This window comes from Dama dama, chromosome 7 (assembly GCF_033118175.1).
Source record: "Dama dama isolate Ldn47 chromosome 7, ASM3311817v1, whole genome shotgun sequence".
Classification (NCBI taxonomy): Eukaryota; Metazoa; Chordata; class Mammalia; order Artiodactyla; family Cervidae; genus Dama; species Dama dama.
Genome location: NC_083687.1, coordinates 41,493,102 through 41,514,828, shown reverse-complemented (window position 1 = coordinate 41,514,828; position 21,727 = coordinate 41,493,102). Strand labels below are relative to the sequence as shown.

The following is a 21,727-nucleotide window of genomic DNA, read 5'->3' as shown; positions in this document are numbered from 1 at the left end:
ATTGTAGAGATGTGGAAAAGAAAGAAAAACAATCTTCCTAAAATATTCTACTAACCACATCACTCCAACAACCTCTATTTTTTTTTTTTTTTTTTTTTACAGTTCTTAGCCTAGTTTTTTAAAAATTTCCTGTTATCTGGCTTCATTCAACATGTACAAGTAAGTCCCTCACTGATTCCCCATAAGATGCATCTTCTGCTTGGACCAGTTTTACACACTATGCTCACTTCCACTTCTGCACCCTCACTTATGAAAAAGCCAAATGAAGTATTTACGGGCACCTTCCACTGGTCAGCTCATGAAGCTACCTACTGAGCCCTTATAACAACATCTAAGTCCTATCATTGACATGCTTCCCATTTTACAGAAAAGAAACTATAACTCAGAAAGATTAAATTGTCTGAGAGAATCAAAGCAAGCCTCCTGAGACTTAAACCAGAGTGGACTTCAGAGTCCACATGCTTTCCTTGACACCATACGCTTCCTCTCGTCGGGATGCCCTCCATACTGTGCATGTGCTCAGTCCTGTCTGACCCTTTGTGACCCCAGGAACTGTAGCCTGCCAGCCTCCTCTGTCCAGGGAACTCTCCAGGCAAGAATACTGGAGTGGGGTGGCCATTTCCTCCTCCAGGGGATCTTCCCCACCCAGGGATCGAACCTGCCTCTCCTGCATCTCCTGCTCTGGCAGGTGGATTCTTTACTACTCAGCCACCTGGGAAGCCTGCCTTCCATACTGCCCTCTGATTAAATCTAAGTGAAACTTCTATGTCCAGTTACAGTCCCACTTCCTCTATGATTTCTTCCCAGGCAACTTCAGTCTTTTCAGATTTTGCCTCTCCTTGGGTTTTCTATAGTACTTAAAACCTGTAAAATTTTGAGGTTAAATATTATCTCCAAATGCTTACTGCTATTTGTTTGCATTCTTTTGCTTTCCAACTTAGGTTTTAATTTCTCAAGGGCTTCCTTGGTTGCACACACAGTAGGGGTTTGATGAATATTTAAGGAACTGTTCTGAATCTTTCTGGCTTCCTGGGTTAAATAAGAAGAACAAACAATCACACCAGGCTGGAGCACAGAATGGACGGTAGGGAGACAGGGAGCAGTGGGTGGGGAAGGTAGACGGGGTTATATATTAATAATAAAGGACCTTAAATGTCATCCAAGGAGTATAGATTTTATCTGTAAGTGATGAGGAGTCCTCTAAAGCATTTGAGAATTTCATAAGAGTTTTAATCCAGGGAGCTATATCTGACTACATCCTGAATAATATCAATTGAACAGAATGAGACACTGTGCTTTGTATAGCCATAGCATTTGTCCTCATTTGTTTCTGTCACAGTATGAAGTGTTTTATTTAAATCCAAAAGCACACATCCAGAATGAAAATACACACAGTGCTAACAGTCAAGGCAGACTCTGTAGAATATATTATCGAGCATCCCAAAGGACTAATAAAAAGACAAATTAATTACAGCCAACATTAAAAATTATTTACTCACATTAATAAAATACACTGCTGAAGTTGCAGGAATGATGTTTGGAAAGAAGGCTTATTTACCCAATGTGAGCCCCGGAAGGAATTTTCCAACTTCAAGATTAACTTTTGAAAAAGCTATATATCAAATAAATTCTCAGCAAATTTTCTTTACGTGGCAAGGAAAAGATTATCAAGAAACAAAATTTCCTACAAGCAGATGACTTCCTTTGCCTTCTAATCTTTTAAGATCTACAGCCTCTCCATTATCCTCTTGCCCTTTCGTTCAGTAAATGGAAAAGTCATTCAACTGAGATTCTTTTTTTTTTTTAATATTTATGTATGTATGTATTTATTTAGCTGCAACAGGTCTTAGTAAGTCATGTGGACTCTTAGTTACGGCATGTGGGATCTAGTTTCCTGACCAGGGATGGAACCTGGGCCCCCTGCATTGGGAGCTTGGAGTCTTAGCCACTGGACCACCAGGGAAGTCCCAGCTGAGATTCTCTTAAGTAGAAGTAAGGAGGAAATACTCATTAAGGCGATGTATTTAAGAAAAGGGGTCACAGTCAGAAGGAAAGGAATGAAGACCTCCTCCACTAAAGCAAGTGCTTCCCTCTTGAGCTTATTTTAACTCCTAGCAAAGATGAAGATTCACCTGTGATCACAAATAATAAAATTATTAATAGCAGTCATTTGTATTTAATGAAGTAGGGATAAAATGCCTCAAAAGGAAGGAACAGTAGCAAAACAGGGGGCCAGGAGGCCATGTTTCCCTGAAGAAAGAAGAGCTTTAGTTCACATCACCACTGACTCTCTAGAACACTCAGGACGTGAGAGGGTCCTGTAAACCAACAGCATCTGTGCTTTGCTTGTTCAAATGAGCAGAGCATCCACTATAAGTCAGAGATGAGGGCAGACAGGACACATTCAACCTCCTCTTCGTGTGATAACCACAATACAGCTTGAGGTGGTTCCCCGTTATCTCTAATCCTTGGAACACCTCTAAAGACACTTCATACCCCCTTTACAGGTGAAAAATCTGAAGCTTAAGGAGCTTGGGGGCAGGGAGGGGGAACCTGTCTTCAGTTTCTTAGCAAGTACGTAGCTGAGCCAGATCCTGAAACCAAATCTTACTGGCTTCAAAGCCCACATGCTAGAACTGGAAAGAATGAGTGCAAATTTTATGGAAAAAACAGAACTCCGGAATAATTAAAGAAAACAGAAGTAACGGAAGAAGAGGCCAGAGGCCCAACCAACATCAAGTACAGAGAGACAATCAACTTACCAGCATATTTTGTAGTGTTAGATTCATCCATGGACCAAAAGCAATAATCAAATGCAAATACCTGGATGAAAGAACAGAATATTAAACTTAAAAACTTATTAACTTCCATGAGTAAATCAGACTGAAAAAAAATTCACTGATGAGGATGCCTGATTCTGTCTGATTTAAAAGAAAAAACAAAAACCAGAAGTCTGATGCTTTATTAACCCCGAAGCTTCTTTCAGACTAAATTGGCTATTTTCTTGTATTACAAGAAATACAAGGTTATTTTCTTATATTAGAGTAAATTGTATATGAAAATTGCTACTTACTCCACATTCAAGCAAGCAGACCTCTTAGCCAAAATATTTTAAATTATACATTTAGTGAGAAAAGACAATGGCTTCTCTCCCAAGTCTGCAGTTTCAGCAGAGGCTGAAACAGTGGACCAGGTAGACATTCCATGGTGGACGTTCCATGGCTTCACAAGAAATACTAAAGTGATCAACTTTCACTGAAATCAGTCCCACCTAACTTTCCATGACCTTATCATTTCTAGCATAGCTAAAGGTTTGTCAAAACTTTTCACATTTCCAGAAATCTTAGACTCCCAATCCTGGGCCAAGTATTGTTAATGTATCAATTCACTCTTGCATGCTTTAGCTTTCTGTATAGTTCCTGAATGCCTACTATGTACTAGGAATGGTTGATGCTACCCTATCAGTTCAGTTCAGTTCAGTCGCTCAGTCGTGTCCAATTCTATGCGACCCTATGGACTGCTGCACTCCAGGCTTCCCTGCTCCATAAGGACACACATCTAATCACTGTTTTCCATGCATATGACCACCGCTCATGTTCCAGCCATCTTTACCACACGCACAGGGCAACGCTCCCCACAGTATGCACCAAGGAACAGCAGTTTCATGAGACAGTCCATGAAATAAAGATTACACCATGTTGGAAATGGTACATATTTTACCCTGTTTAAGATTTTCTACGCAATTCTCAACATTAAAGGTGCTGAAAGTCTTCAGCAAATAAACCCATTTTTAAAAAATTCATTTTTATTGGAGTATACTTGCTTTACCAAGTTGCATTTCTACTGTACAGCAAAATGAATCAGCCATACATATATGGAGACATATATGGGGATATAAAAGGGGATATATGGGGAGGGACACACATCCCCTCCCTTCTGGACTATCCTTCCCATCCAGGTCCCCACAGCACATTAGGTAGAATCTCCTGTTTGATATGTATGTTCTTATTAGTTATCTATTTTTCAGATAGTATCGACAGTGTATATGTATTAAATATCAATCCCGATCTCCCAATTCTTCCCATCTCCCCTTTCCCCCTTGGCATCCATACATAAACCCATTTGGTTATGTCACTTTATTTCTCCAATTTCTTTTGATGAGGAGACCCTTGTTGTTTAGTCGCTAAGTCATGTCCGACTCTTTGTGACCCCATGGCCTATAGCCTGCCAGGCTCCTCTGTCCATGGGATTTCCCAGGCAAGAGCACTGGAGTGGGTTGCCATTGCCTTCTCCAGAGGATCTTTCTGATCTAAGGATGGAACCTGTGTCTCCCAGGCAGATTCTTTACCACTGAGCCACCGGGGAAGCCCAGGGACCCTTTCTTGAGTAACACCCATTAACGTGCCCTGAAGCTAGTGTTTCTCAGCATCACCCTCCTACTCCTCAAGCTAACTGACTCAGGTGACTCAGCAGCTATTTTCTCGGCTCCTTGTCCCAGCCTTCGCCGCTCCTCCGTGCAACTCCAATAGTAAAATGCAATCCTCCTGTGGACAGAGACTCTTGAAGGTTTAATCATTTCCAAGAGATTATAAACACTGGGCACGCAGAAACACACACTCTGACCTGGTCCTAGAAACTGGCCCTAAGGGACTGTTCCAGCCTAAGTCTCCCAACAGCCACATGCTTCAGCTGAACTTGTCCGTACCTCGGAGTTACTAGGTACAATTCCACCCCTGTCATTTGCTTCGTTTCCATCCTTCAGAATGCCTCATACTCCTTAAGGCCAATGCCAATATATTTTTCGTTCAGGAAGCATTCTTTGGTTAAACCCAAAGGGATTAGCTTTCTCTTCTCTGCACTCTCACAACACTGCTAAATCCTATTTTTGTGACTCCTATCAATTACTTTTTCACTTACCATGTGTATGATCTGTGCATAGGTTTTACCTCCACTCCTAGACAAAGGTCCCTGAAAGCAGGGACCATACCTAATTCTTATTTGTATCATGCAGTGTCCACAGTGGTTGCTTTATAATTATTTATTAAATGATAACTGGCATTAAGACCTTGGAAGAAAGCAGGTACATTCCACATCATCAAAAGACTAAGTTACACTCTGAATAGTTTCAGCACCATCTGTACTTCAGTGCTTTTAAATGGATTCAGGTCCACACACAACTTATATATCATCAACCTCAAATCCAAATTCAATTTTGTTATGTATACAAACACTCACTCTGGTCTCATAATAATCAAGGTTAAAATGAACAGCTACGAAACAACGGTTCCAGCCAAAAGAGTGTGAAATATTTACTGCATTCTAGGGATCTTCCAAAGACTTGAGAGACCACACAGGCATAATCCAGTTAATCTTCCTGCCTCAAGGCAGGACAGAATTTCAACATTTCTCCTGAGAGATGAAGATCTGTCTTGTTTTTAAACATTTCCAGAAAAGGAGATTCCACAACCTCCCTTTGATGGCATCTTTATAACACCTAACTTTCAATTCCAGGGTATTTTCCTTTCCTTTTGACTTAAGTCAACTCTCCTGACTTTAAACGGCCAACAGAGGCTCCTTTCCAATTTTTAGGTACTGTTTCCCTCTAGACGCCAATGAATTCCTCTTAGTAGTTGCTACATACAGTGAAATCATAATTTATCTCCTGTATGCTAATTTTTCATACCTACCAGAAACTTACTGATAACAGTTTGCTATTCTGCATACAAGATTAGACAGCTACAGATCTATATTCACAGTAATGTCACTTGAAATAAAATGAAATCCACTCCCAAACCAGGGGTCTGCCCTTAATAATAATCATTTCAAATTCTGTGTCAACTTTTATTCCTAACAAACTAGTTAATAGTCTAAAGTTGGTTTTGATCATAAAAAGGAAGATAAAATTTTCATTTTAGGCACTTGCCCCCACTCCCAAATTCAGACAAATGTTAAAAAACGTTTTTTTCAAAGGGCTCTGATAGTACTGGCAGACATACTCATTCTTGGCCTGCCAAATACTGGCCTCTCCCTGGACTGAATTATGTCTCAAATTTTAAAAGCTGCGATCACAAGCATTTTAGAATGGGCACGCCTCAAGCCAGTCATGGAGTACGGGTTATGATTTTACTCAGCACTTATCATAAGAAAGTTAAGCCCAGAAATCTGAAGGATTCCCCTAAAAACTCAAAGCAACTGGAAAGATTTCTGCTGTCATTTTTTTTCTTTGTGTAACAAAGGCTGCCAGTGACTCCCCGCCACTCCATCTATGAAATTCCATAGCACTCTACAACCTCCCATGGCACTAGTTCATATGTGGTCTTGTTTCATGGCTTAATTCTTGTGTGGGTCTCAGCTCCACTTCAAGGCCAACCTGTTGGGGGCAGGGGCTTTGTCTTATGCTAGTGTCTGGGTCATATCTCATACAGAGCAGGCACTGTACGTAATATTTTCTCAATAAATAAACATAAGGCCAGGAGAAGAAGTGGAAATGCAGACAAGAACATGGAATGGACATGAGGAAATGTTAGGAAAAAGTAGAAGTTCAAACTGCAAGACAGATTTTTAGATGTTTCATTACTTTCAGATGCAGGTTTTCAGGGAACTTGTTGCCTTTAATGGTCAAATACAGATTTGGTCACTAGATGAGTCCTCTCCGGCACCATCATTCCAGGGTTCACGAGCATAAACTAGTACGACCACATCAAGTATAATTATTTGTTGTGAGAATAATTATTTGGTATGACTGTTATGAAAACAGTGTGCAAAAGTTTAAAATAATTTATCTTAGGTAGCATGATCATTTCCCCTGCAATCTTGTTAGTACTATAAACAAACTAGTGTTCACAAACAATTATCTTTCTTTTCCTGGCTAAAAAAAAAAAAAAATAATTGTTTAACTTAATCACAAAGGTTTGTAACAAAAGAGGACATGGTTTTCTTAGGTTTTAAAGAAATCTTGATTTTCTAATACAAAAATCATTGACATTTCCAGTTGCCAATGGGAAGGGATAGTTAGGGAGTTTGGGAAGGTCACGTACACACTGCTATATTTAAAGTGGATAACCAACAAGATCCTACTGTATATAGCAGAAGGGACTCTGCTCAATGTTATGGGGTAGCCTGGATGCGAGAGGGGTTTAGAGGAGAATGGATAGATAAGCATGTATGGTGAGTCCCTTCACTGTTCCCCTGAAACTATCACAACGTTATTAATCAACTATACCCTAGGACAAAATAAAAAGTTCAAAAAAAAATCATTGACATTTCAAAAGAGATAACTAAACTATTTTCATGAGAGTTATTCTTTGGAAACTAACCACTTCAAATAGAGAGGAAATCAGTTTTTTTCGAAGCCAGCACATTATACTAGAGAAATATATTTATTCAAGACTTCTAATTTCATTAGAATTCCTAAATGTTTGTTTTACCTATTCATTATGAAGTCACTGGCATCTTGAATATAGGAGATGGGGGACTTTTTAATGTATACAACTGACCCCCCCACAAAAAATCAAATCTGAAAACCAAGTATAATTTTCATATTTCACCAATGCCAATCAACACTGTGAACTTTTTTTGTAAAGCAACCCACATTTTCCAAGAGCCTTCATCTAGAAAAAGAACCAAAAGTACAGATGCTCCCCAGTTGTTCTCAAAATCTGAAAACCACCGTCTTCACTGTTTTCAATGAAATGTGACTCCACCTGCTTGGAATCCCACGCCCTCCTCTAAGTTTCCAGCTTGTAAAACTCAGACCAGGATTTAATTCCCTGAAGCTTGTTGGACACATTGGTCCCACCTTCAACACCCTCCTAAAAATGTTCTCTTTGCATCTCTGTGAACCACTGAGCATCCTGTAGGGTGAGCACAAGCTGTTTTCAATAAGGCAGATGTGCTGGGTACCACACACTCGGAGGCAAACGTGCCTTAGGACGCAGAGGCAGGACACACCACAGAAAAACCCCACTCTTACCGAAAAGGCTCATTTCACTGGCATGTCAGCAAAATTCAAGTTGCCATTTTAAAAAAAGAAAAAATGCATCTTTTATGTTCCTCGAAGAAACAGAGGACATCAGGGTTCTAAGAAATGTGATCTGTAATCATTTTTCTGATCCATAAATACCAAACATAAAGGTACTTTCAACTGCATATCTCTTTCTACTTGCACACTTTCACTAATATGTTCTCCAATTATAAAATAGTTCATCCAGAAAGCATTCAAGCAATGCCTAGTTGCCACTGCTCTCAGTCTGAGGCACTTCAAGGAACTCAAATACACATTAGGCATGTGTTTCTGTCCTCTAGTCGCTTTTGGTCTAGTTACAAAGACAAAACAAAAGAATTATTCTTGAAAATTAAAAAGCACTTTTTTCCCCCCAAAAATCATCTTTGTACCTTTCAACTCCTCTCCAGGCAGAAAGTGATTAACCCAATACTTTTCTCAAGATAATTTAATTTTAGGCAAATAAGCACCTCCAAACATACACATCAGAGTTTCTGCAAAATGCATCAAAGCATACTCCCTTTCTTATTTCTCCTTATTAAATTATTTTAGCATCATCTCAAATGTCACTCCCTTATGAAACCTTTCTTAAGGACACTACTTCTTCTTACTGTGAATTTCATACCTCTCTGGCCAGATTGAATGTGTTAGCATGTATAAGAGAGTCCCTTTGTTCTTCTACATTATTAATTCTGAGAGGTCAAGACCTTGGTTTTCCTAATGATTTTATTGCCCATAATTCCACTAAACAAAAATACTCTGAGAATTTACTTGTTACAGCAACTTCACAGTGAATGACTATTCACCTAAAAACGATCTCGTAAATCTGTGTTATCACACATGACGACTACTTAAATAAAACAGCCCACACTGGTGAGTAGGGTAGTAGATTACCCAACAGTACTTGGTCAAAGGCTGGTCCCACTCGACTGTGAAAGTGACAAGACCAATGTCTCCATACAAACATGATCTGTGTGTTTACTGGATTCCCACTCCTTCCCCAAAAGACAGGAGCAAGTTCCCCTATTCACCTATAGATTATGTCAAGAGTCAGGCATCTCTCCAGCTCTGAGAGCTTCCACCAATGACATGGATGGTGGATGAGCACAGTGGGAAGTCCAGGGGAATAAAGGAGAAGAGAAAATGTGGAAGTCTTAAGAAAACCTCCCCTCTGACAACCCTTTGCCTCTCTTTACCCCCTGGCCATTCTTCAAGACCTGCCCAAAGGTCACCTCCTCCAGTGCGTCCTCGACTTCCCTCCTCTGTGCTCTTTCAGTCAATAGCTTCACTTCTCGAATACACAGCCTACTGAAGTAATCACACGTTTTATATTAAATGAGGGCTGTGGGCATTTACGCAAAGTGTCCACCAATACAATGCACGGTGCACAGTAAAACTCAGTCTATGGCAGCTACTGCTATCTGTTTTGACAGTCTCTACGGATGGGCTCCTCTCCCAGTTAACAACACTGTTGGGCTCCTCTCCCAGTTAACAGTATAGCACAGTTTCCATTTACAGAGTGTTTATTATGTAGCAAGCACCATCCTAAGTGTGTTACTTTCTCATCAAGCTTGGAGGTTTCCTGGGCCAGGGCCTGTGCTAATTCATTTCTTGAATCCTTACAAGCACAGACACAGTAGATAGGTGCTCTGTATTTGCTCAGTCAAATAAAGAAAGAAAAATGAAAAGGCAAGGAAGGTTCATAGGGCCACAAGAAGAGAGCTGCTACAGTTCACCGAGTTCCTCGTCAAAAGGATCAACACAAGACTCACTGTGTACTTCCTAGCCCCCAAGTCCAGAATGAAAAGGGCTTCCCATGAGGGAAAATGTCCACTCTATGTGGGCTGGCTGGGCTTTGCACGAAGGAGTGTGTCTCTCTGTGCTCACACGATCCTGCCACCCTCCTCTCCGGGTACAATTCACCCACTGTTCACATCTGCGGACTGAGCTGCTTGCTACTCACAGCTTGTCCTGGCTGCTGTCGACTCTGGAACTGCACCTGAGATCTCTCCATAAACCCCTTTTCTCTGGTTTTATAAATATCGGCGAACCCATGTCCTGTGGATGGTTACTTTTCAACTCTGTTCATTTGAAAGAGTAGGATGACTATGAGAGATGTGGTGTGCCAAGTGTGTTCACGACACATTGTTAGAGAACCGAACCAGACCAAAAAGAATTACAGCCCTACATTCATGTCCTGTCGAAATGATGATGTTTAGCATGATCTGTTTTCCACCACTTACAATGCTATACATGTTTAACCTTCCTCACCATACTGTGAGTTCCGGAGAGCAGGCACCACTAGTTAAATTGCCTCTTAAGCCCCACAAATTCTTCAGACTGTACTTTTTGCAAACATTCTCAATTATAGTCATCTAATAAATGACATTTGAATGAATAAAGTAAAAATGCCTCCTAGGAAAAAACGCAGAGTGGTGGGGCTATGCCGCCTTTCTGCCATTCAGTTCACGCAGCTGCAACACTCATGGGCTCAGATATAAAGGCAGAAATGTAAGGGGTGACGATAGAGTGGCTGCATTTAACAGGGTAAGAGAAACTGAGCAAAAACCTCAGGATGGATGCTAAAAAGAAGCTCCATATTCAGCTATATGTTTGGTCTGAAACAGAAACATGATCCAAGCTACAAATGTAATTCAAATTGCGTCTCTAGGTACACTCAAAAGTCAAGAGATAAAACAATTTAAATAGCGTTCTCATTTAACCTAATACGCTTTTTAAAATATTTACTTTTTTCCTCATACCAAGTATTTGATGTCTGGTGTGTATTTTTACACTCACCAAAATCTCAGTTTTGAGCAGCCACATAGCACATGTTCAAATGCTATGTGTGGCTAAGTGGCTGCTGTTGGCCAGAACAGGTCTAGAACTCATCTAATTCCAGGCCACCGCTCAGTTCTCAGAAATGCACAAAGTAAATGATGAAAATGATGGTAGTCACAGACTGTAAAATGAGTCTGAATGAAACTGCACTTCAGATGGCATAAACTGTATAGAGTGATCTCTCCCTCCTTATTTCTGAGCCTTTTTTTTTGTATTCAGGTGTTTTGGTACGGCAGTATGACCCTTTAAAGGATACTGCCTCCAAAAAGTGACAATTTTATTTTTGTTATGCTGTCATTTTCTCCTGTTCAAGATTTTACCAACAAACTTATGTAACTAGAAGAGGGATTAAACATCCTTAAGGTCAATAGTTCCAAACAGGGCTTGTAAATAAAAAACAGGAAGATCCCCTGGAGAAGGGCATGGCAACACACTCCACTATTCTTGCCTGGAGAATCCCATGGACAGAGGAGTCTGGTGGGATATAGTCCACGGGGTCACAGAGAGTCAAACACAACTGAGCTACTAAGACTTTCACTCCAAAGTGAGTTTAATTAACAAGATCAAATTGTTCAAATGATTCTTAAACTAACTTATGGAGATCTTAAAATGATGACCATGGCTTTAAAAATGAGCAAATGGTGTAAAGAAGAATGTGACTGTAAACAAAGTGATCTTGCAGATATTTACTTTTGCTTCAGACTCTTCCTTCTTACTCTTTCCTGCTTTTTTTACTCCATAAAACCCAAAAAACAGAAAAACCATTGTACAAGCACATGGTGTAATAGACAGTAGCAGCAATCAGAAGGCCTAGAATTGCAGCCCAAAGCTCTCTCACTGAATGGTCTGGGCCGATTCACTCCTTAAGCCTCCATCTCCTTAGTCTCAGACTCTGAATGGTCTCAGTTCAGAAATTTCTTCCAGTTCCAAAGTGCTCACTTGGCACATGGATAGTTCTCAATAAACACTGAAGGGTGAAGAAGAAAACAGAAAAAGGAGGAAGAATTCATTCATTTTTCTCTGCATGTGTTTCAGTGTTGCTCCCTGGGAAAGTAAGATGCTTGTGCCAGAGATGACAGAAGCATGAATAGCGAAGTGTCCTAGAACATGCCTGACATTCAGAGGGCCATCAGGGAGACCTGGAATTGGGCTTCTAAAGGCAAAGCTCCTTTGACTGGTACATTTTCCTGGTTTCCATCAATAGAGCATGCATAACACATATTTAGACAGAGATCTTCACACACACACAATAAGGAAAAACACACCTATTTCAACTCCGAAAATTCTGAGACAAAGGCTCTTTATTTTAAACGAATGAAGAGGCATAAATCAGGCGTCTCTATGTTTGTCTAAAAGCTTATTTTTCTTTTTAAGGGAAGTAGAACACGCTCCAATAAACATTGCATGATATGCTACTGGTGAAAGGATTAAATGGTATGCACTAGGCCCAGGCCGAAATAAATGTTTCTCTACTCTGGAGTACAAATTTACAAAATGTAGCACCAAAAAGAAAATCCAAATAAATAGTACCAAACAATTTACACAAGGATACATTTGTGGAAATTTCTCTTTCTATTGTACATGCACGTGCAATATAAAAAAAATGTTCAATCTTACTCTCAAGTTCAACCAGAAGAATATTTTCTCCTTGTCCTAATACAACACTAGAAAAAATAACTTTGAAGAACAAAAGAAACACAATTCGGCGAGAACAAGTGTAACTGTCCTCAGAGTCACCATGAGCAGCAGCACCACAGGGGTACCTGGTTTCTCTTCTGAGTTTTCACTGGCTCTTCCCCATCCATTCCCGAAAACAGGACGGGTCCCTGCTCACCCCTATTCTCCCACGTCTTCTATCCCACTTAATCCTTTCTTCTTTGACAACATAATCAATACCTCTTGCTTTACCTCCTATCTCCTTCCCATCAGGATGTACCTGACCTTTGTAGGGCAGACTACAAACCGTGTATTACCTGCTAGGCATCCCCATCAGATGCTTTATCATCATTTGATTCAATTCACCCTAAAACTAAACTCTTTCACTTTGCCTTGCACCAAACCAGGTCTTTCTTCTTCAGTTCCTGCCGAATTTTCAGTTTCTCAGGTTTAAACTCCAGATTCATCTCTGCCTCCTCTTGTGGCACTGTCTTCTCCCACATGCTACCAGCATGCAAGTCCTGGACATTTTAGTTCTGCAATGTTTTGATCATCCTTCCCTTCCTCTTCTCTCATGGCACCGCACCAATGCAGGCCCTCATTATCTCTCATTTTATTGAAAAAGAGGTAATGAATCTACCTCATTCCTGGCTCATTTTATTGCATACCATCCTGTTCCCACCCACTGACCAAACCCAATTTATTTTATGCTCTGCTTTCAGATTAACCTGAAAGGGAGTTTGAATCAGGCCACTGCTTTGTTCAAAACAGAGACACGGAATATATCGAGAGACAACCCTGGTATCAAGGCCCTCCACAGCAGGATTTGGTTTCAACCTCTTCCTTTTTTTTTTTTTGGCCATGTCATGCAGCTTAGTTCCCTGACCAGGGATCTTAGTTTCCTGACCAGGGATCGAAATCATGCCCTTGGCAGTGAAAGCTCAGAGTCCTAACCAGTGGACCATCAGAGAAGTTCCTCAACTTCCTTCTAAATATGTCACCCAGGGTTCCCTTCCATGTACCAGCAGTCCAACTCTATGCTATGTCATTCTCTGAATGACAGTTGATATTTTCTCCATCTCTTTGCACATCTGCTTACAATCCAATGGTCATCTATATCTGAGATGCTAATAGAAAGGTATTGTGCATTTTCAACTAAGTATATCCCTAAATATCTAATGTTTTTGAAGCTACTGTAAATTATTGGGTTGCTGTTAATTTTTATTTTCTAATTGCTCATGCTATTTTAAAGAGGTACAATTTTTATTTTGACCTTTTTCTTGCCACTCTGCCACTTGTAAGTTCTAGAAGCTTATTTGGAGATTTTTTAATGTTTATCAAATATATGACTTTATTGTCTAGAAATAAAGATGCTTTTGCTTCCTCCATTCCGATCTGAATTTCTTTTCTCTTTCTTGCCTAATTACACTGGCTAAGAAGTCCAGTTAATGCTGAATAGAAGTGGCTAAATCCTCACCTATTTCGCATCTTGGATGGAAAGCGTTCAGTCTTTTACCGTTAAATATGATGACAGCTCTATATGTTTAATGCATGCCCATTACCATCTTGAGGAGGTTTCTGTCTACTACAACCTGCTACAAGTTTATAACATAAACAAGTGCTGAACTTTGTCAAATGCTTTTCACATAGTTTTTTTTCTATTTTATTCTGTGAATATGAAGTACATCTATTTTTTCATAATTAATACTTTATTTTTTAAAGCAGTTTTAGGTTTACAGAAAAACTGATCAGCTAGTGCAAAGAGTTCCCATATACCCCCTCTTCACAAACACCTCCTCAGCAGTTTCTGTTATTACTAATACCTTGTATTAGTTATGCTATATTTATTATAATTGATAAACCAACAATACATTATTAACAACTAAATTCCATATGTCAAGGTTCACTCTTTTGAGCTATATAGTCCTATGAGTTTTGACAAATGCATAATGTCATATATCTACCTTTACAGTATCATACAAAATAGTTTCACTGCTCTAAAAATCCTGTTCTTCACCTATTTATTCATCTCTCCTCTCCTCTCACTCCTCCTGGCAACCACTCATTTTGCCCCTGTTTCTCTGAAGGCATCCAAGTTCGCATTAAATTTTAATTTGGATTTAAAGTGAATCTGGCATATTTTAAGTGCTGAATTAAAGATAGCTATTATTAATAGAAACAATGAAAATAGCATAGCATTCTAAGAGTACAGTTCCAAGGATAGATAAAAAGACTGTGAGACTTCTTTCCTGTGTAACAGCTGGGTAGGAACAGTGATAACTCAACCAAATATTCTAAGAGACAGCCCCTCCTTTCTCCTAATCAGCACCTCTAAAATGTGCAAAATCCTCACACATAATAGAAACAGAAAATACTATAGGGAGGTGATTATTATTTACCAACATCATTAGGCATAATTTCAATAATTGTCCAAACACAGACTACAGGAAAAGGCAGATATTCCTCAGGAAAACACAAATTAATGTAACGACAAGAGAATCCAAATTACTGGTGAGATTTGTAAGGTCCAATGGGCACTTTCCCTCTGGGGACAGGCCACAGAAGACGATCGGGATTACGACCCAGCCGGGCATTTGGGTCTACTTGAGAATGGAATTAGGACAGAGTGTTTTCTCTGGCTCAGTTCAGTTCAGTTCAGTCACTCAGTCATGTCCGACTCTGTGCAACCCCATGGACTGCAGCACGCCAGGCCTCCCTGTCCATTGCCAGCTCCCAGAGTTTACTCAAACTCATGTTCATTGAGTCGGTGATGCCATCCAACCAGCTCATCCTTTGTCACCTGCTTCTCCTCCTGCCCTCAATCTTTCCCAGCATCAGGGTCTTTACTAATGAGTCAGTTCTTCACATCAGGTGGCCAAAGTATTGGAGTTTCAGCTTCTGCATCAGTTCTTCCAACGAATACTCAGGACTGATTTCCTTTAGGATGGACCGGGTGGATCTCCTTGTAGTTCAAGGGACTCTCAAGAGTCTTCTTCAACTCCACAGTTCAAAAGCATCAATTCTTTGACACTCAGCTTTCTTTATTGTCCAACTCTCACATCCATACATGACTATGGGAAAAAACCATAGCTTTGACTAGACGAACCTTTGTTGGCAAAGTAATGTTTCTGCTTTTTAATATGCTGTCTAGGTTGGTCATATCTTTTCTTCCAAAGAGCAAGCATCTTTTAATTTCATGGCTGCAGCCACCATCTGCAGTGATTTTGGAGCCCCCCAAAATAAAGTCTGTCATTGTTTCCCCACCTATTCTCTGGCTCAGTCTTTAGCAAAGTGGTTCTGTCCACCAGTGAAGGGAACACATGACTTAGCTAAACTTGAACCTTCTTTCTACTAAACTGGTGAAGTGTCCTTCTGGTACAACAGGTCTTTTTTTTTTTTTTCTTCATTCATTCAACAGTCATTGTGTAGATGCCATGTAAAGGTTCAAGTATAGGTTTTTAATATTTTGTCCGGTCTTAGCTGTCAGTTCTGCAGAAGTCAGAACAGGACTTTCCATCCTATGAGTTTGACAGATAGTTTCCTCTTGATTTTACATTACATTATGCACATGTTCCGTACTCCAACCCCATTAGAATGCTAGGATCTGGTCTGATGCATGCAGCACTTGGCCCCTGCCCAAAATATTTGTTAAATGAAACCAGCTTGTCTTCTCTGATGCTTTTACTAATTATGCATGTCAAAATCTCATTGTCTGAAATAAATAAAAGTTTATGCTTATATAGTCATCATTAAAAATATGTTTCCCATTTGCTTTCAATATTCATAGTTTCTGCATGAAAAGACCTTATCTATCTTAGCATCTTTTTAAAAAACTTCAGTTTGCTATGTCATTTGTTTGAATTTAAGATGATTTTCATACTTTCCAGATGTGCCTTATGGCATGTGTGTGCACGTGCACATACACACACACTCACACATATGTGTGTGCATGTATATATATATTTATATTTAATGTCATTCATTTTACCTTGGAAATTTCATGACACTTCATAGGAACTATTAATAGGATACCTAGTGAAACCACGAAACTATTATATACCAGGTAGAAAGTAACCAGAACATTTCTGTATATGAAGCAATTAGTGATTTTTTAAAAATGTGGTTTTGTGCCTCTTTTTCACTTCACTGCTTCTCCTTCATTAAGTAACCTTTGCGGAACTGCTCAGGATTTTAGTGCCTTTTTCTGTAGGGAGAGAATTAAATACATCATAAGGTTGGCTGTCTGTTCTGAAACCTTTAGGAACCAACAGCAAGGGAAGAAAGAGCTACTTAAGGGGAGCTCACATCTTTCTGAGTAGCAGAGACATTTTTGGTTACACATTTCCACATCAATAGGGGCTTCCCAGGTGGCGCTAGAGGTAAAGCACCCGCCTGTCAATGTGGGTTCAATCCCTGGGTCGGAAAAATCTCCTGGAGTAGGAAATGGCAATCCACTTCAGCATTCGTGCCTGGGAAATCCCATGACAGAGGAGCCTGGAGGGCTACAGTCCATGGGGTCACAAAAGACTCCGAAATGACTGAGCACACACACCACGTCAATGATTGCTCAGGAATAACCTTCTAATCCCTCAGATTTGGCCAGGATGCGAGTGCTTTTATTTCTAAACATCATACACTGCCTCTTTCTTAAAAGATTTCATATTATTTGTTCAATGCACGGCTTCCTTACTGGAGCTGGAATTCTTAACGCCAAGGACAATTCCTATACTGCCTTTAATAAACATAAAGGATAACACTTAGCATTTTAGGGAGGTCTCAATACTCCAAAAGCTAAGTTAGATTTTCCTTCATAATCCCAGAGATAAGTAAATCTAATCTATGCTGGATTTCTTCTCCTTACCCAACGTGTCTTAGATTCTGACCATATAATATATGTGGGTGTAACCTGACTTGATCCCATCTCAAAAACCAAAGCTAAAACCAGCATCACTGGTCAGAGGCTGATTGCATTTCTCCTTCCTTTTGGTACTAAGTGTCCCTTGGATAACCAATAAAATACTCACCGGTAATAAAAATCAGCCTTCATTCATTCAAGAGTTGATCATTCAGATGATGTCCTGCTTCTCATTGGCTTCTTTTTCTACCTACTCTTTAATTTTTAGGCTTCTCACTGGCACACATGTCAACAAAGGCTGGCCGGAACATGGGGGCTGGCTCTAATTAGTGGACTTTGCAATTGGCTAGAAACTCCAAAGGAGCACATAAAGTTGGCAGATGGCTGAAACTCTAAAAGTTTGGAGAATTTTTCTGGTGATATCAATGATTCTTAGTAGGACACAGAAAAGATAGTCTGTCCAGTCAATAATCCAGTTACCAACCTACCATGATGTTACCATTTTTGTCTTCCCATTTTCTAGGTGGTGATATTATATAGTTCTGCATTACTCTATGAAGGCTTCCTTCATAGCTCAGTTGGTAAAGAATCTGCCTGCAATGCAGGAGACCTGGGTTTGATCCCTGGGTTGGGAAGATTTCCCTTGGAGAAGGGAAAGGCTACCCACTTCAGTATTCTGGCCTGAGAATTCCATGGACTATATAGTCCATGGGGTGGCAAAGAGTCAGACATGACTGAGCAACTTCCACTTTCACTCTCCATTACCCTATCTGTGAATTACTGTTATTATCAAATTATTTCCTCTCTCTGGGCCTCATGTCATCATCAAAAAAATATAAACAACAGCCAGATAGGTTTGTCCTGAAAACCCACGCATTAGTTCCAAGGATGAAATAATGTATGAAAGTGCTTTATAAGATGTAGGGGACCATTCACATTTAATATCATTACCAACATTAACTGTTCATGGTTTAAGTTTTACATTAGAATGCCCAGCTGTCTTCTCAAAAGCAGAGGTGTTTCAGAGGGGTCATTGTGACGAATGACATTCAAAATTTTGGCACACTTGGCCAGCATGCATACTAAATTCCGTATCGGTGCTTACCTTGGGAGGTTTCCTGAATGATGGAAACAAAAAATTTCAGTAGCAGAAGTAGAGAGGGTTGTCCACACAGCAGCAATACATCAGAAGGAAGCAATGAAAGAAAAAAAAACAAGGCAAACTCAGCATCTTGATTACATGATCTAATATATGCTCTACTTACAAAAATCAGAAGCCAAATTTACTCCACTGCCTGAAGCAATAAACTGTTATATTTGCTCAAAAACACAGTGTGGGCATAATAAGTTTCTTCCTTGGCTTAACAGAATCTATCCAGTCATTCAGAGGTATTTTTAATGATTATAAAATGGCCAACAAAAAGAGCATCAGGAAAAAAAAAAAAAAGAAATACTCTGCAATCATATTGCTTGTGGTCAAATACTTCAAAATCAATTTTCATATTTGAATTTTTTTTAAATTGGCATATATATATATATATATCTCCTTTGAAAAATACTCTAATCAATATGGGATTTCTCCCCAATTTAGAAAGCACTGTTTAGATGACAATTTTCACGTATTTCAACCCTGAATATAAATTTAAAAGCAAATTGCATCCTTATCATCAACCACACATGAACTTTTTTATCATTCAATTCTGCATTTAAAAAAAACACCTCTGCATCCAGTAAAATCTCTGAAAAGGAAATGGTTTTCAAAGTAACAAAACATTAGACTAACTTCCTTGGTAAATGGTTTGATTGTGTACAAAGTTAAGGAGCTGAACTATAATTTACATGGTATGCAATCCTATCACAGGGGCTTGACCTGGATGTGGAAATTCTTAACTAGTCTCCGAAACATCGATTCAGAAACTCCAAAATGATTGTTAAAAAGAAATGGGGGGGGGGGGGGAGGTTTCCCGTGGCTTTAATCTTTCTTCATAGGGAATAGAACCATGAGAATTTAAAAAAAAAAAAAAAAAAAAGGATTTTCCAGGGCAGAGGGCATGGGAACTAAAAGGTATAGGCACGAACAGCACGGTGCCCTTTCTCCATCACTGTGTTCAATGATTAAGCACAAACTGCAATCAAGATTGCCAGCAGAAACATAAATAACCTCAGAAATGCAGATGACACCACTCTTAAGGCAGAAAGCAAAGAAGAACTAAAGAGCCTCTTGATGAAAGTGAAAGAGGAGAGTGAAAAAGTTGGCTTAAAACTCAACATTCAGAAAACTAAGATCATGGTATCTGGTCCTGTCACTTCATGGCAAATAGATAGGGAAACAGTGGAAACAGTGACAGACTTTATTTTAGGGGGCTCCAAAATCACTGCAGACAGTGACTGCAGCCATGAAATTAAAAGACGCTTGCTCCTTGGAAGAAAAGTTATGACCAACCTAGACAGCATATTAAAAAGCAGAAACATTACTTTGCCAACAAAGGTTCGTCTAGTCAAAGCTATGGTTTTTTCCAGTAGTTGTGTATGGATGTGAGAGTTGGACTTTAAAGAAAGCTGAGGGCCAAAGAATTGATGCTTTTGAACTGTGGTGTTGGAGAAGACTCTTGAGAATCTCTTGGACTGCAAGAAGATCCACACAGTCCATCCTAAAGGAAATCAGTCCTGAATATTCATTGGAAGGACTGATGTGGAAGCTGAAACTCCAGTACTTTGGCCACCTGATGTGAAGAACTGACTCATTGGAAAAGACTCTGATGCTGGGAAAGATTGAGGGCAGGAGGAGAAGGGAACAACAGAAGATGAGATGGTTGGATGGCATTACCGACTCAATGAACATGAGTTTGAGTAAACTCCGGGAGCTGGCAATGGACAGGGAGGCCTGGCGTGCTGCAGTCCATGGGGTTGCACAGAGTCGGACACGACTGAGCGACTGAACTGAACTGAACTGTGTTCAATATCCCTCCCAGAACTCTGAGGCTCCCCAAATAAAACCCAGAGTTCAAGATCAAGAAAAGAAACTCCATGGATTCCACAATTAGGTAGATTACCCTAACCTTTAAATCTACGGAAAGAAAATCATGACATTTCTTATAATGATGAAGATAAAGAATTATCTTCTTGAAATTCCATGAATTAGCTAAAAAGAAATGAATCCTTATGTCACGACCGCAGGCAGAGATAAGAGGAATGTGATTTCAGAGGGAAACTACCTAGAAAAACTGGTATCTCAAGCTGCAATTAAGAAGTTTCAACATTCTACACATCTATCCTTTTAAACAAGACCAACATTAATGGATGTTGTTATAACAATGCACGCATGTTTTTAAATCTAAGACAGCCATGGGTCTTTGTTCTGTACATAAAAGCTTGAGGTTTCTTCCAAGAAAATTTCTTTAAGTGGAACAACTGCTCTAAAAGGCATCTGTTCTGAACAGGTAGAACAATAATAATAATAATAAAAACATCACTCACAGTACTTTTGATAAAGCCTTCTCTTATATTGCCTGCTTTATTTTTTAAAAGCCATTTAAATCACAGCTTTATTTAATGAGGTAAAGAAAAGCCACTTGACTTGGCCTACAGTAAAGCAATCATATGAGACAGCATGGGACAAATTAGTAAAATACGTGTTTCACATTAAGGCTACAATGAACCAAGGAATCTAATGGGGGTGGAACATGCTAACAGAAATTCCAGGGATTTCCCCAGGGTTCTCCTGTGCTTCACGACTGTATAATAATCATCACCAGCAGCAAAAAAAAAAAGTGTTGGTTTTTAGCCAGTAGTACCCTGACCTCCTTTGCCACCCAATAAGTGAGTGATTCTTTCCTTATTGACATTTCAACACAGTTTTCTTTATTCCTATTAGAAACCAATCCTATTTCAGCATTTTAAGTACTTTGTTAAGTGTATCTCTTTGGCTTAGAAAGAAAGCACATAATATGGGAATGCCAATATCATTCCACTATCTTCTTTTATGTTTCTGAGGATGGTTTGTTAGGAATAAATGGAGGGACTTCCTGGGTGGCCCAGTGGCTAACACTCTGCACTCCCAATGCAGGTGGCCCGGGTTTGATCCCAGGTCAGGGAACTAGACCCACACGCCACAACCAATACCGGGCACAGCCAAAACAAATAAATAAATATTAAATGTTAACAATAAAAAATGGAGGCCAGGATGCATGGGGGAAAGGCAGGTCACTAAGTGAAACTGCCACTACCCAAATTACTCATCATTTTAGATCAAGGATCCTGGCTGCAGAAGGAAAAGTCAGTCATTTGGTTTATCACAACTATACTTCATTAACTGATAAACATTTCTTGAGGTTTGAATTAGCTGATAAGAAACTAAGCATCCTAATCCAGAA

General features: G+C 39.6%; 1 protein-coding gene across 10 annotated transcripts in view; it reads right to left on the bottom strand.

Annotated features, from left to right (window-relative positions):
* The window catches only part of KIF13A (kinesin family member 13A), a 195,048-nt gene that overhangs the window by 96,813 nt on the left and 76,508 nt on the right, over window positions 1–21,727 (bottom strand). For all 10 annotated transcript variants that reach the window (XR_009693639.1, XM_061147540.1, XM_061147544.1 and 7 more), the window contains exons 3-4: window positions 18,460–18,472; window positions 2,763–2,823 (exon numbers count right to left, since the gene is read on the bottom strand). Coding sequence is in view for 9 of the 10 variants with exons in the window: in XM_061147540.1 (XP_061003523.1) it covers window positions 2,763–2,823; window positions 18,460–18,472 (74 nt within the window). In the remaining variant the exon portion in view is untranslated. The remainder of the gene's footprint in view (window positions 1–2,762; window positions 2,824–18,459; window positions 18,473–21,727) is intronic.